We start from the raw sequence: 17,112 nt of genomic DNA on the forward strand, positions 1-17,112 counted from the left end.
TTGGTATCCAGCTGATGATCACCCTTAATATGAAAGTAACCAGTATTAGGTAAATTAGATATCAGGTAGCTTGAGAATTAATTTTTCTAAGGCAAAAGTGACCAGTATCCATACATAAAGACCTACTTCTGTCAGCGTTTGAGACATCCTTCCCTTTCAAAGCCTTGCATGTGTATACACTTTTTTATTCCTCCCATCTGCCCCACCCAACTGAATTCTCTTTTCAAAACTCAGAGCGTTTCAATGCACTGCTAATGTTTTTACCTACTCAACTAAAACACTGTTGTTAAAACACTGCTGTTTATAAGCTCTGCTAAACTTTACATGTTGAACAATATGGATGGAAAAAACCCTCCAAAAGCACCATCTCCTATTCAGTTTTGCAGTGATCTGCCAGTAAATGTGAATAGATCAAGCACAGGGTGTCAGCTTGTTTTAACCATGGTTCAATGAAGCTAATAAAGAAACAAGATTCCAGCATCTGCTTCAAGTTAAGAAAAATATTCCTTTATCCAATAGCATAGAAAGTAACACTGGTTTATTTGCCTCTACCACAAGGTTCAAGAAATTGTGTCAGAAGATTTATCACTGGACTTGGTAAATCTTTTTATCACCACAATCTCATAGATAAAGCTGTCTCCTATTCCAACAAGGTGCAGCTGGCAAATATCATTTGTTACAGATGATGGATGCCCATCTCTGTTACCTCTGCTGAAATACTGCATTGCAAACCCTGCAATTTCCTTCCACATTTTCCTGTGGAAAATGTTTTTTTTTTTTATTTTTGGCCATGTATCTAAGTGGGGACGTAGCACAGCCAAGCATGCCACACACTGTGCAGTAGTGATTAAATGTAGCCTTGAAATGTAGACATAAATCAGGAAGATGTCCAGGGCTAGAAAAAAGAAATATAGGAATAAGCAGCAAACAGTGGAGTCTGAGAACAAATTATTGTCACTCAACCATGCTGGTTACTTATTGAGAAGTGTGAAAGTGCAGAGATGTTTTGATTAGCTTCTCCAGCAAAAAATCACTCAATAAAAAAAACCAAAAAACAAACTGAAGAACCTTCAAACTCTCGTCTGTCAGTCTCTTTAGGCTATATTTTAAAGGCACAAGCCTTCTTGGATATCTGGTTAAAAGCTTTAAGTTTTTCCACACTATTCTAGTAATTCTGTGTGCAGCCTTGAAACAAATTATTCTCATCATGTTCATGGTAATTTCAAGCTAGAAGTACTCAAAGCCCTCTAAGACGCCTGTCCATCAACCTTCAGCCTGAGCTCACACAAATTACCTGTCACAGAGTGAGAGGTTTGCATTTCTGTCTTTGAACTGGTGTCCTGGAACACAGCTCCAAGGAGGATGGTGCTGCTGAGCAGGTGAAATACTTGATCAACAGGAGGTGAACTGAAATCACACAGCCCTTGTGAACAGGAGGAACACCAGCCAGACAACAACGATGGGTTTGGAACTGCAAAGCTCCAAGTGTGATCCCCTTTGGATCAGCTGCTCTAAAGATGAAGAACTGATACCTGACTGGGTTAGAAGTGGATATGGAAAAACAATCAGTTTTAACATGAACTCAAGTTTCTTCTGTTAGATAGACTGGTAGAACAGAAATGTCCCATGAGAAAAGACACCAAAACACACTTCATTCTGACTTAGTAGCATCAACTAGAACATGAGGGTGACTGCTTTACACAATACTGATGACAAATCACTGATATTTGAAAAAGTGGCAAACTTGGATAAAAATCCCTGTGAATAAAGGTACCCTTAATAAACACTGATCTCTTGTGTACCAAGGATTTCACAAGTAGAGAGAAAATAAAGTGTCTTTATCTCAGAAAGTTTATGGACTACAAGAACTCCTGAGAAATGCAATGGTAAGATGCACACCATGCAGAAACGAGTTGGAGCAGAAGTGAACAGAGCAGTGTGAGCTCTGGGAATAATGAATTTGGGTTAATGTGTGTCTTGTGTTGGCTTTCATGTAAAATAAAGGAACACTGACAGAAGCTTCTTTTTTATTTGAAGCATAGGTCAAATCTCCTTCCTGCTGCAGCCTGCCCAGGTCACTGGAGGAATGAGTTCACACTGCAGCTTCTATGATTTCAGCAGGGAAGGTGCTGGGCCTCTCTCATGTGTCCAAAAGCCCACTTAGAGCACAGAGTGGATGATATGAAAATGGCTCATGAGTTCACAAGCTGCTAACGAGTTGACAGACAGATAGCATCACTATAGAAATTTTGTTTCTTTAGGAAACAGCCAAGATTTTATAATGCTACCATGCTGAAAGCCCAAACTATGTAGGTGGGGTTTTTCCTCTCCTTAACACTCCTCTCCCTGATCACATATATTTTGGACATCTACAAAGTGTTCAGTGGGGAATAAAACCAAATATGCCTACCTGAGTTTTTAAGAGTCTGCATAATTTGCCATTGATTGAAATTTTGTTTCCTATAGATGTTAACATCTTTATAATAAAATCACCACCATACAACACTGGTTCTCAGCTGGTATACATTGAAACAGTAAAAAAAGCCCAAGTCTCTGATAATGATCCCAAAAGAACAGATTGAAATCATGCTTCAATTTACTTAAATAAACCCATGTGATTCTCAGCCCACATGCAAGAATTCGAAAGGTCTTTGGTTATATGGAATCACAGATGTAAAAACCTCCTAATGTTACCCCTTATCTCTGCAAATTTTAAAATGTTTTCTGCCTGTTGATAGGTAAAGCTAATTTTTACCTTCTGACTTGCTTGATTTAATTATGCTGTGGTGGAAGCATAAGGAAGTTAATACAAGATTTTCAAAAGTGTAAATGAATGGATACTTCGGGTTAGGGATGAGATAGAAGCTAAAAGAACAAATTTTTGATCTGTCATGCTTGATCACACTATACTGTCCTACTATTACTACAAGAGTGTCTTGTTGACTTTAATACTTATATAAACTTCAGAGATGTATCTCTGCTACAAAACCTATTGTGATTTCTTTACCAAATCATAGAGGTGATGAGGAAGAAAATACAAGGACAAGATTTCTCTCAACTCAACAGAAATTTATTAAGAGCCAAGACACTAATGAAGTGCAGAAAACATTTTGCTGGAAAGGGACAGGTGTGCTTTGGAAGACATTGTACAGGCAGGGAGCTGGACTGATCTTGCAGACATTACTTTATGCTGAAAACTGCTGCTGTAACAACAAATCCTCTGCTAGAGCACCAAGGGGCCAGTCTGTTCAGCTCCCCATCCTTACAATAGACATGTGGACAAAGGACAGCACCCCTGAAACCCTTCTTGATCATGAATATCTTTGGCTCAAGACAATCATAGTGTGAACAATTTTATTTCTTTACCTTTCACTGGTGAGTAAGAGATGCAAGGAGGTCAACTAATTCCTCTTCAGGGAGGTAATAAATTACACCTCTTCTTGGACAATAGGTTCAAGCCAAGGTGAAAACAGATTTTATTAAAGCTGCACCTCCATTCCCAAAGCACAAGTCTCCTGTCTCTGGACACAACCTCATAATTATTTTGCTAACTTGCTAGTGCTCACAGCATATCCCACATTTCCCACTATGCACACCATTAATACACATCTGAAAATAGACATGAATTATGGAATTGATACATTTTCTAACCCTTGAAAACAGACTTTAACAAAAAGCAATTAGATTTGGCATATATCAAGATCATACTTGTCTCAGAATGAAAAACAAAAATACTAACTTTTTTCTTTAAAAGTTGTAGATTTTGGCAAACACATTTTTTTGTTTTGGAATCTGTACTTCCTGTTTGGTTATAGGTAAGAAATAGATTTAAGAAGCAAAGGTTCTGACTTCAACCTGAAAAGACATTGTTAAAATATGTACTGAGAGCCCAAAAGTAACAATAGACAAGTTCTGGCCACATAGGATTCTTGCCAGATCATTTCATAAAGTAATTTCTTTCTTATGTGGGATAAAACTGGGTTTTACACAAAGAGAAATGAGAAACTACTTTGTAACACCCCTTACTACTTATTTACCCACAGATGCACCAATCCAATACTTAAAGGCTTATTTCCCCAAGAGGTTTTTGTAACCTAAAGCAAGTAGAAAGCCAAGGATAAGGCCCACAGGTGTGGATGATTGTGAAGAGAAGAGAGGAAAAGGGGTGGAGATTGCAACAAAGCAGTTTGATGAAGAGTTTTGTTTAATTTCTGTTCAAAACAGAACAATCAAAAGCCAAGAAGCTTCCCCCCTTCAAGATTAACACACCCTTATATCTGCTAGAACCTCCCAGACACTTTTACCACCCACATATGCAAACAGACAAGCTGTTTATGTAACAGTGATGTGAAGAAAATATTGCACAGGGGAGCAATCTATAAAGAGCCAAGAAACTTGCAGACACACATTTTGTGCCAGAGACAAAGTAAAACATTCCCTCTGAGCATGACTGATGTCAAGAGATTGTTGGAAGTTCAAAAACTCAAACTCAGAAACTTGCATGAATATTATCTCAAAAAGCAGAGGAAACATGATTTTTCAAAATGCTTTCTTGGACCATGAAATGCCTTCAAAAAATCTTGTTCACTTAGAATTGTTTTGTAGTTTGGTGTAGGGATCTGTGTAGCACCCAAAGTTTTGAGGTTGGTCAGCAGGAAATGCATTTGATGGGATTCTGGGGCTGGGATTCTTTCAGGGAATGGCTGACAATGAGGTACAATGTGACAGCCATAGGTGGTCCTGAATTTATTTCTGAGGTTGTATTTTCTGACCTCCAAGGTCTCATGCAAATCCCTAGTCACTGACACATGGCTGCTGGGACTGGGTGCAAACATCTGTGTCCTGCCCTCTCCAGGCAGCAGTGTGGCTGATCTGGACAGATCTCCCCCACAACAGTGTGCACAAAAACCTGGCTGGAGCTTACCTTTACCTGCAGGAAATGCAACCTGGTGATGACAGGGGAAGAAGTGTTCCTTTCAGAAGACAAAGTTTTGTGGAAACAAAACAAATGGGCAGGAAATGGAAATTCTAAGCTAGACTGAGGCTTTCTTCTGCAGAACAGGCCCGGGAAGCTCAAGAACATACAAATTGGCTGCTGTGATACCAGGTGTAAGCTGGCAGCTTTGGGCTGTGAGATTAGCCAGGCTGAAGTCTTAGCTAGCTACATGTGAGTCACATGGAGAGATGTGCCGCAGCTCTTCAGGCTGTATGAATCAGCAGCAGCAACAGGGAAGAAGAAACTCAAATGAAAATTCCTGGAGGAAGCAGAGTGCAGCATCATGTCAGCTGAAATGGCTACAAGTCTCAGCTCTGCATCTCAAATTTGTCTTTCCATATTACTTTTTTAGTGAATAAACCCTCACATCTTGGTAGGCTGATGGAGAAGACCAAATTTTTTGGAAGAGGAGGAAATGACAGAGCACATGCCTGTGCTTGATCAAAGGAATAAAGGCAAAGGTACAGCTGAATGACTTCCAAAAAAACCCTGAGATGATCAGTAGAACAGATAAAGCATTACTGTATTACATCTACCCTGAATGTTCTAGAAATTCAAAATATTTCAGGTGGGATGAAGACACCTGGCCAGAATGGGTTAAATATTAGTTTGTTCTGAAGGCAGGGGTGTATATAGATGGCATCCACCCTATAAATTCAGCTCTTCACCTCACAGTTTTACACTAAAGGTATATCCCAGAATGTTCTGGTCATCTGTCTGAATTCATGTATCTTTAAGTGCAAAAATTTCAGTTCCTCTTCAGTCTGGCACAAAACACTTCTGGTCCTGCTGCCTGCTCTTCTCCTTAACTGGTGTTTTTCTTCCATATTCCATATCTATTCCACCATGACAACTCTCAGACAATAGCCTCACAAAATTCCTGGCTGGATTGCTTTCTCAAAATATTTTCTGTGGAAAAATTAGCTGCCAGGAATGGCAGAAATTCTCTGGCTGAGCCACTGGTCATTGTAGGGAAATTTAATTTCCTGCTTTGCTGGTTAATGCTACAGTCCTAGCCACAACAAAAATTTCTTTAAAAGGAAAGTAAAAAACCAAAAATCCACGAGAGAGTTCATATGTCTATTGGCAGAAGAAACAGACCTGCATATCATGATGAATTAGGATTTTTATGGTTGTCTTGTACCCTATAAACCAGGACTTGAAACACCACTGCACACATGCAAAGAGCAAGCTGTGAGAGAAGCAGCACGATGCTAAACGTTTTTCTGGTGAAAAGTCAGATTTTATAGAAACTGTGGGAACATAACAGAAGATTGCTGAGGAGAATTATAAACACGCTGAAGTGATCTTCAGCTGAGGGGTAGAAAAGCACATACATTGCTCAGCTTTGTGTGTTGGCTAAGTTCAATGTCTGTGTTTCAGTAAGAGGCCTGAGATAGACTTACAAGCACTCAATCAAACATGCTTGAGATTCCCTCCCTGCTGTGGTAAAGACCAAAGCAGGGAGGTCATCCCCACCTGGGACAGCCCCTGAAATAAATACAGGTCAAAACAGCAGGTTCAGAGATCCTCTAGCAAGGACTGAGCAAGAACTGAGTTCTCTGGTGCCCCTGCTCATGTGGGTCTGCCTAGGTGCTGCTTTGGGGATCTCTAGTTTGACAAGGTAATGGAAATAAATTTACTGTTTTCATTTCATTCCGTGTTCTGTGGTCATCCCCAGGTCCTGTATATGCCAGCTCACACAGAGACCCAAACAGGCCCTAAGAAACCATTACCTTATCATTCAGCTCATTATTATTAATGAACTTGCTTCTACAATGGAACACATCCAGCCACATCCCTCAGTGACACTGCAGGTAGAAGATGCTTTTCACCTTTCTAGTTTCTGAAAGCCAGACTGCCACGTAAAGCTTGCAAAGGTAATTAATTCTCATGCTGAAGGGATGTAAACAGGCAGGCTATAGCACAAGCCACACCATGGCTTTCTATTACCAGTTAACTCTATTGAGCACAAATAAGCTGCTTGCCAGGCAAATATTCATAGAAGCCTGACTGAGGTTCTGCATCAATTCCATCCATTTTTGGATCACTGCTGCTGACTCACCACAGAAATGCTGCCTCCTTGCACTGAAAGGTCACAGACTCATTGGGACTGGATGGCCTCTGTTTCATCTTCATATTTAAAAGGCAGGTCAACACCAAATTCCCAGCTGGGTGCTCAGGGTTTTGCCCAGCTGAGCCCTGAAAGGTTCCATATGTCCCATTGCTGTTACCCCATATCTTGATTCCCCCTCGCTCTCCACACATGTGAAACCCCTCCAGCCTGCAGGCCAAGTATGAACCATTAACCACCAGACTCTGAGCCTGATGATCCAGCCACTTATTACCCACACAGTAGTCTGCCCATGGAGACCGTAATGCCCCAAGTGGCACATGAGGGTGGTGGGGCCAATGTCAGGGTAGGTGACCTCTCTCACTTCCCTCTCATAGAAAAATCTAGTCACATAGAAGACAAAGTCAGTCAAACTTTATTTATCTCTGGTACATCCTTGCTTGCTGTTCCGAATCACCTTCCTCTCTGTGCTCCCAGAAGCAACCTCTGCTAGAAATGACCTGCCTTTTGAACACAGGTGGGACATTTCTCTTAAGTTATAAGGGATCTTTGACACCTGGGAGCTTCCAAAGCTGATAGTGTGTGAGATCACTGTGATATCACCTACCACACATGAGTGCTTCCCTCCTGATCCCACGGCCTTGTATAGGTTGCCATTTCTCAAGAGATCCTTGAATCAACCTTCTTTCACTGCTGGTAGTTTGACATCACAGAGGCTTGGACGATTTTGATCGTGAAAAGTGAGTCAAAGAAAGCACAGAGTACACCTTACCTGCATCTGTGGTCACTAAGTGATCCACACCAATTGTTGATGAGACACAATTGTTCATTCATCTGCTACTAATGCAGCAGTAAGATCTGTTCTTGTTTCCCTTGATATTCCTTGCAAATGTTGACTCCAGGAGATCTTTGGCTTACCTAATGCCACTGCTACATGCCCCCAGAATGTTTCAAAATTCCTCTTTCAAAGGCCATTCTTGTTTCTCTCTCTTGTATACTGCTTATTTTTGTACTGGAGCTCAGCCATGAGTTATGTGTGTGTAGCTAAGCCAGTTTCCCAACAATTTCCTTGCTTTCATGAGTAGAAGGATGAGCTGTTACTGCGCTAAGAGGAGGCTGACCTTAAAGACCCGACGTGCTGAATCTTTCACGCCAAAGTAAATTACTATCTGCTATTTCTGTAAAGGCCTTACCTTCCAAAATTTAATTACCTGCATTTAGAGATTTCCAGGTGTTAAGAGGGTAATGACTTCAGACCAACCTTATATATTGAGCTATGTGAAAAATCTCAGCCTTGCATGTAAAGTCTCATGCAACATGCTCAAAGCATTGCTACAAGAGTCAGAGACTGTTACATGTGCCCACACAGTGGTGACACCTCGGCTGCAGAAAGATGTCCCCAGTGTTTCCTGCTTCCAATGCATTGAGCTCATCACATAGCAGGGCAGATGACAGAAACAAGGGCGTGGATCTGAGACCTGTGATTATCATCTGAGGGCAGGTGCAAAGCAACACATTTCTCAGGCTTGAAACCAAGGAGAAAAGAAGGCAGGAGCTGAGGATGAGGAGATTGTATCTGTGGTGCAGCTGAAGCAACAGGTACACTAAGTGGCAGAGAATTTGACTGAAAACCAAATCTCAACTTTTTCCTGAGGAAAAATTGCAATTGCACTTCCCATGAACACATGCACAATGAAAAATGCCCAAAATGCTGAGCTGCTCCAAGTGAAACAGGCTGGACTCAATGAAGTTTCCTTTCAATTTGTTTTTACCCAAACTAATGTCAAAATAGGAAGATATTTCAGAAAAAATCCTATTATGTTGGTAGATCATTAAGGCTGCACAACTAAAGCCATGAAAAGCTGGAAAGGTCTGATCAGCCTTAACCCTCTCTCCTTGCTCTTCTCTTATTAATAATAACCCTGATTGCCTGACTTTGATTGTGGGAATTAGTTTATTTCTGTTCCTACCAGACTCTTTAACATTTATATTGAGTATGCATCTAAAATGCCCCACTTACACCAGGTTTGCAAAAACACTTGAAGTGCTGTCCGCATTTGTGAAGAGAGAGCAAAGAAATTACAGGAGGCCTTTACAGCATACAAGAAAGTTGCTGCCATGAGAACAGTTGCATGGCATATTCCTTTAATGACTCTCTTTTTAAACAATCAATGTTTTCTTTAAGATCATCATTAGGCAATAAATGGCATTGGAAAGCAGAAAAGAGAGGGAAGAAACCAGGGTGCCAAGAGCATGGAAGGGACTGAGACTGGATGCTGGAATATTGAACCAAATAGCTAAGTAGAACAGCTAGGAAGAGATTCAGATGTAACAGGACAGAGTTAAAGAGAAACAGCTTTTGAATTTTGGACCCTCCAAATGTTGGAGACTATCACATTTTTTTGGGCCATCAGATAAGTGGGGCAGATGTTACTGCGTTGGATCTCATCCCAGATTCTTTTTTGCTTTCATGCAGGAGCTTGAAATCCTTGGAAAAGCCTCTAGTTTTGTTGACTACACATTTCTTCCAAGCCCTGCCATTCTCAGTGCAGAACATAAAAATAATGAGTTTACAAATAGCTTTATAAAGTTTTGCAGGCTAAAGCATCCAAGGAAATAATCTATTGAAGAAATGGAACTGTTGCATGTGTTTTATAAGGGGAAAAAAATTCCACTAGACAAACATATTTATTGCTTTAAAAATACAATTTCCCCTATTATTGGTACCAAATCAACAGCAATATAGCAGCAAAGAAACCATCACTAGGAAAATACCTTCTCCTGGCCAATACAGTTACATAAATAAATAGGTTAGTACTGAATTGTGCTTTGGGCAAAGGCAACTCTAGACTATGGATTCTGAAAGAACCAGAATCTGCCTCTGTTAAAACCATGAACAAAGTGGAAGACATGGTCCACAACCCACCTCCCACAGTTTAGGTCTTACTATGGCCCAGCTTCCAAAGAATACCAGGATGCAGCATGGCTGTGGGGACATGGTTAAGCCTGATGTCCATTAGCACATGGAGAGTCTGTGCTATCAGCTAGAATTGAGTGAATCTGACTTAAAACAATCACAGAAGCTACCTGAGCAAGCAGTCCCACCCCAAAGCACTCCAGCAATTCTCCAAAAGAAACAGCTTCTCTTCTGGTAGGATGCTTCACTGCTTCTTTATCACTCAGCTACCTCCCTTCTGTCCTTGGTGTGCCACAGATTGCTAGAAGCAGAGAGCCTCCCTTCTCCCCCACATTTGAACATCCCTAATTACCTTTCCCAACCCATTAAACAAAATCCTTTAGAAACCCGGGGGGTTTTGTGGTATCAGAATTGCTTCTCTATTTCTATTAAGCACGCACAGACACACAAAATGTTCTTAAGATGCAAAACACATTGTTCTTGAGCAAGTGTTTTCAAAACCAATGTGTCCAAAGCCAGCATTTCCTGAAGCCAGTGCTTCCTGGGGGCTCCCTTGAAAAAAAAAGGGTTTATAGAGCTGATTGCTGCAAAGCCTGATGTTCCAGTCAGACAATTGGATAGGCCTAGAAGCCATCACTGTGCCATTCACTCATTGCAGTCTCTGCACTAGTTGCCTCTCTCAAACCACAGCATCTCTCCTTCCTCCCCTCCTTGCAAAGTAGCACAGCTGTAACTAAGCCCAAAAGTTTTGGAACTATCACAAGTCTAGAAACAGCATCCCCAGTCACGTCCCCTGAATACACTAGCACTATATTTCTGCTATATAAGGTGTTTAATGATCAATTAATTTACTGCATGGGAAGTAAAGTACATAAATGTGTGTGTCAGAGTGTTAGGGGAAATAGGAGCAAGGTGGCTGAAGAGCAAAAGAGAAAGAAGGAAGAATGACTGGAATTAAGAGAAGCCTTGTGGAGGCTTCCTTGTGCACCAAGCTGCCATATTCCCTGCTTCTCAGATCCCAGCTTGCAAAGTGGGAAGCACACCCCAGCGAGGAGTGGCCAGTGCGAGCACAGGGAGGAGCGTGCGCACACCTCCAGCAGTGAGGCTCCTGAACAGCACAGGGAGGAAGGAACAGAATCTGTTCCTGTAAAATAGCATCAAGCATAAGCACTGAACAGGGTGAGGCAGCTGGGGCGGGGAAACAGACCAGACAGGAATGGGGAGATTCCTGCCAGGAGTGAGATTCCTGGTTCATTCAGGACTCTTGTCTGTTATTGTTTCCTTCTTTCTGTGTTTGGAGCAAGAAGAAAGGGGAAATGGTATGTAATTGTGAGCATGGTGCTCGACCCAGACTTACCAAATCTGCCTTTGATAAGCCTCCTGAACTTTCTAAGCCTTCACTTCCTCACCACTTCCCTCAGCCATGGATGGCATTTACAGGTGGCTCAGTGCTACTGTCAGATGTCACACAGCAGGGAAAAACACTTTCTCCTCCGACCATGTGGTACTTGTAAGACTTCACTAATCTTGAAGGTGTATCTAATAATATTTCCTCATTTCTTTGCCATCAGACCAATATTTATTTCCTTTTTTTTGCTCATGCCCAGTAATATTAGTCATTATTTCTCTACCTGTTTACTTCTCTTTTTTATTAAGGAGGAAATACTAATTAATGCCCTCCTGGGATTTCAAAATCACTTATTTGCAGCTGGTTAACAGTAACTGAATGGCAAAGCTTAGTCCTTGAAATCTGTCACAAGTGGAAAGCAAAGACTTAGAACCCCATTGTGGCAAATAGCTAATGTACAAAATGATGAGGAGGTGTATGCGATATGCAAGAGGATACTGAATTAGGTTTCTGGAAGCGAATCCAAGAAAGGCCTTTTTCAAACATTGTGCAAGATTTTTTGCTTTCCTCACCCAACACAAGCCAGTGATTGGGAAATACTCATACCAGGGGAGACACCTAAAGCCAGACAACCATTAAGCATGACACTGGGCGTGCCCTCATTAGAGTGCTAAGGCGTGTGAGAGCCCCATTTAGGGAAAGATAAAAGATAGCAGTTTATTTGTAAAACAGCAGAGCCCTCACCACAGTCCCTGTCTAAAGCTTCCTAACCGAACAGGGATGGTTAGGTGAGCACACAGGCTCCACGAGCACCCTTCTCCTTCCCCCTGCCACTGCCACACCGTGCTGTAAAGCCAGCCCTCTTACAGTCACTACAAGACTTTCTCCTAATGATCACATCAAGATCCGGAATTAGGACATTCCAAGACAGACAGATAGCTCCCAGTCAGAACAGGTATCACAGAGAGACAACCTTTAAGATCTGGACTCTTTTGGTAAAAGTACACTTTTAGATTTGTTCATTCTTCAGGATGTTACATGCCAACAGTTCTACAAAACATTCCTGTATGAGAAGTGCTGCTTCAAAGAGAACAGCCTAAGAAAATAGAAAGTAAACTGGCTTGGATTTTAAGCAGTCCAAGGCTGGATAGCAGGCATCAGTAAAGTGTGGGGATCAGCTATGCCATCCCTGCATAAATGTAAACACCATGAAAAGGCACCTTTGCCTGCCTATGTGTTTTTGTTGTTATACTTGTACAACAACAAATCACATTTCAAAAAGTATTCCACACACGCTTGAAGCTGACAAAACAGCTTTCCACTAATGATTAATACATTGCCAAGTCAAGTCCACCACCGGTTAGGCTTTAGAAGGAAGTTACTACTTGTGTTTGTTGTGTTTGATATGAACTAGACACTAAGTCAGTCCATGAGATCAACAGCATTTGCATGAGCATTCCCAACTCTCTCTGCAGTTTAGGAGAGACAAAAGCAGCATTAGGTCCCACGATTACAAATTAACACACAAGCCTTATCCATACAAACTGTTCAATGGACACTAAGATGATCATAAAAATAGCCTAATAAGTAATGTTGCAACTACCTATTTGTTTTCAATATTGAGGCAATTAGGGTAAATAATTAAACCTTACCTTCGTTCCTTTAGTGATTCCATTTTTCTTAGATATTCCACTTTTTAAGAGGTTATTCTGTTTCTGGTGATGATGATGATGTAGATGTCCATTGCACACAGCACTGGGATTAGCCATCTGTTTAAATTAGTCAGATTCTCAGTTCTTAAGGGTGTCTCGGGTCTTTCTACTGTAAAAAAGACAGTGGGATGAGAAGATAAAGTTCTTGGTTAAGGCCTGAAAGGTATCCAACTGGTCTGTCAGGATTTTCCAGGATGAGAGGAGGAACTATCTTTTGCAATCTCTTCAAAACATAAAACTTTCTTTCATACAGCTTCAGTCCCAGCAAGCTAGAATGTGAAATACATGGCAGGAGGTGTGCTGTTAAATTCTCTGAAAATTACTGCTCCTTGCTGGCTCTTGCATGAACACGGCTCCTGTGAGTCAACAAGGCTGCTGCAGCTATCAAGAAGTGGGTGGATTCAGAGGCGGAGACACTTAAAGACACATTACCTCTTGAACAATTCCAAGGAAGAAACTTTGTTTCTTTCCTCCGAATTACGCTGGGTGTGGAGAGCGGTCACTCCATAGAAACTGCCAAAATGTTTTGAAAATTTTAACAGTGTACTCTGTAAAATGACGCGGTTCATCTTGTTAAGAGTATATTAGCTGAAAACAAGTAGTATTGTCCTGAGTAAAGCAGAGAAACACGTCAAAACATTTCTTTTGATCTCTTCTTATATGAGTAGCATGGCTGACACAGCATTATACCTGCAAAGAAATGGAAAAGCGTTTTAGTAAGAAAATGAAAATGTATCTAGAGTTAGATACTACAGACACGTGCACAGCTATTCACTAGAGTGAACTGTCCCTTTAAACTCAGTTTGGCCAGTAGTAGGATAAATGACATGCTATTACAATGAATGGGAAATGGATTTTTATAAAGCTGATTAATTTAGTTTTAAAACAATTAAGGCTTTAATCACACATGAAACTATTAAGGATGACTAACATACATCCTTTCTTTTATGAAAAAAGGTTTTTAATTCTGAAAATGCATATATGGTCTTTGCTGAGTCAAATTCTCGTGCTTCAGATTTTAGTGACAAAAAAATAAAAGTAGAAATATCTCTGGTAGCATTTAATACAATCTCTTCCTCCCAAAATAATTCAAATTAGTGTGGAAACAGATTAAAGGAAGGCTCTATTATAATATCAATTTCAAAAAACACTTAGGAGGAAAGGCTGGGAGAATAAAAATACTTGAAGTTCTTTAATTAGAAAAAATTGCTATGCCATCCTGGCAATGAAATGTAAGTTATATGCAGAAAGAGCAGCCTAGAACTTGAGTTCATGGAATGCAGGAGATGAAATGTTAAACAAACCACTGTGAAAATACACAGGGAAATACACTGTATTGGTTTTGAAAACTTATCTTAGACACGTTAAATTGCTAAAATATATTTTCTTCTTTGAAGTAATTTGCAAAGTGAGATATTGTCAATGTACTAGATAATTTTGGGTCCTGCTTAAGAGTGATCTAAACCTAAATTAATAAGACTGTAGTATGTTGGGGGAAGAGAATAACCCCTTAACTGATTAAAATGACACAGAAGCACTAAAACGCCAAAATGTTTTGCCTCACAGTTTTACAGGATTCACCATCAGAAATCAGATTTTTAAAAGTTTTATCTTTTTGGTGCTTTTCCTAAGCAAGAATATTTCGTTTCTGTATCAATCAGTTTTGTTTAGGTTTCATTAAGGCATCTGTAAGTATAGCTCACTGAGAAATGAATTGTGAATATAATAATGTCAATTTTAGTGGAAAAATGGATTGTTGGTCTTAAGTGGCTAAGAGTTGATATTTTCAAAGAAAAAAGGGGACTGAGATGAGGATAAGCCTGCAGGAAGAATGGTTGGTAACATCTCCTGCACGGCTATCCCCTTCGGGCTGCTGATAAATGGAACAAGGTAAGGCGAGGCATTCTCTTTGGCAAGCTTCTCCCACCAAGGAGCTTTCTTCATTTGGGAATTGTATCCTTGATTGTCACAGCAAATCAAACTCCTGTAAAACATGCCATTTGCTCAGTCAGTCACTGATCATCTTCCCCCTGCTGTGATAAAGACAAGGACACTCACCAGAGCAGGGCTGTTCCCCTCAGCAGCTTCCTGTGTCCCAGCCAGCACCTCTGCCAGGTGCTTTTCCCAACAGGCTCTGCACCTTTCAAGGCACAAAGCAATAAAATTAACATATCATATCTCTCTTCTTTTCCTCCCCAATTAAGTTCATGAGGGAAGTGGAATCCAGTTAAAACAACAATTCAGATAATGCAAATTCTGTTGCTAGTCCCAGGCTCTAAGTCTATTCTTGTTATCTGTTTCAAGACCCATGAAATATCAGTGTCCTTACACAAATAAAATAGCAAATTGAATGTGTTATGGTCATTTTAGTTTTCGATGTGTATATTATTTAAGATAACAAACAAATGGAATTTAAAAAAATATCACATTTAAATATGAGTTTAAATGAGCAATTTAAAAAATAAACCCAGAGAAGAGCTGCCCATTTGGATATCTGTTAACCATGACCTAAAAGCCAGGGGTCACAAAACAAATACCACTAGAAGCTGACTGAAATTCCTGCTCTGATCCTATTCAGAGCAAAAGATTTATAGAAGGGATGAGACTGGCCAAATACACAAAAGTTATCTGTAAACAGAATGTGGTACTTCTCCTGAAGAAAAAAACCCCCAAAAAACCAACCAAACAAAAAAAACCCCAACAACAACAACAATCCCCCCCCCGCAAGAAACCTGCCCAAGCTCCCCCAAAACCTAAACAAACAAAAAACTCCACAAAAACCCAACCCAAACCAAAAAATAGGCAGAAAAAAAGCCAAAAAAACCAACCTACCAAAAAACCCAACTCAAAACAGAAAAAAAAAAAAAAAAAACAACCCAAAAATCATTGTGCCCTTCAGAACTCTATCTTACTCAAAGCCATCTCATCTATTACTCAGGCTTCTAGATACATATCTGTCATGTTACCTGTTACCTGCACCTAAATCTATTACTCAAATGTAAGAGCATCTGTGCTGCCTGGACACTGGAGGAAGGACTCAGTAATTGTCTGCTTTGCAACACCAAAACCACCACTAGCAACACCTTATTTTTATCCTTCTGGGAAGTGGGAGGAAATCATCTGCTATGCTGACTGTACAAGAATGTACAGTCATGTACCTGTGCATGTATTTAACTGCAGGGGACACCAATCCTACTAAGATTGTATGTGCACTTCTCTTTTGTGGCTTGGGTACTGGTCATTCTTCATACTTTGACAAGAAGATGGTGAATTTCTAAGATTACCAGCAGACCACACACCATGTTCTACAAAAAATGCTATAAAGTTTCCAAGATGTGACTACAATTACTATAAATCTGTAGGAAAACCATCAATGGATTCCCAGGTTCTAGGTTATGAATCCCCAGGTTCTAGGTTTTATTCCTTGCTTTTTCATCATCCTGTTAACACCACTGCATTTTTGCTAACTCACATTGAAATCAGGAGAAAAGTCCTTTTTAAATGCTCTGAGACAAATTGCTGAGGAGTATGGTGCAAAAGTGAAGTAAAATATATGCAGTTTAATTAGCCAAGGTTCAGCAGCAGAGCAGAGAGAACAGAGAGGGGTAGGGCTCTAAGTAGTCTCTCAGTGTTTGAAGAAAATCTTTTCTGCTAAAAATTCCATTGTTACACAGGACAGGTTAAAAGGCTGAGCTCTGCTGGTGCACTCAAGAAGCAGGGACAGAACATTCTATTAGATTTTGGCCCAGTCAGACATGCAGTGTCATTGTAGTGGTCACAATGTCCCCATTCAAAATAACATTACTGGATTCAGTACTGCCATTTATAATAGCAGTACTGCATTACCTACTAATTAAAAAAAAAAAAAAAAAGTTGCAAGAAAGCATGAGAGCTCATCCCAGAAAAGTGTCATGTCATAAGCTGGAAGGATTTCGTAGGATTCCTGCTCATCCTAGGGTACAGTTATTTACAGCAGTGTTGTGAAATGTTCTTGCAATCTAATGGCAAGACCTTGATAATTTCAGTTCATGACAGATTCCCATTTACATACTGCATGAAATAATA

General features: G+C 40.3%; 1 protein-coding gene across 1 annotated transcript in view; it reads right to left on the bottom strand.

Annotated features, from left to right (window-relative positions):
* Nucleotides 1–13,104, bottom strand: part of SPTLC3 (serine palmitoyltransferase long chain base subunit 3) — a gene marked incomplete at its 5' end in the record, with an annotated part of 79,459 nt that extends 66,355 nt beyond the window's left edge. The window contains one exon of the mRNA XM_084202159.1: nt 12,988–13,104. Within this exon, the coding sequence (XP_084058285.1) occupies nt 12,988–13,104 (117 nt within the window). The remainder of the gene's footprint in view (nt 1–12,987) is intronic.
* Nucleotides 13,105–17,112: the final 4,008 nt, after the last annotated feature.

Source organism: Fringilla coelebs (assembly GCF_963513975.1).
Source record: "Fringilla coelebs genome assembly, chromosome: 3".
NCBI classification, from domain to species: domain Eukaryota; kingdom Metazoa; phylum Chordata; class Aves; order Passeriformes; family Fringillidae; genus Fringilla; species Fringilla coelebs.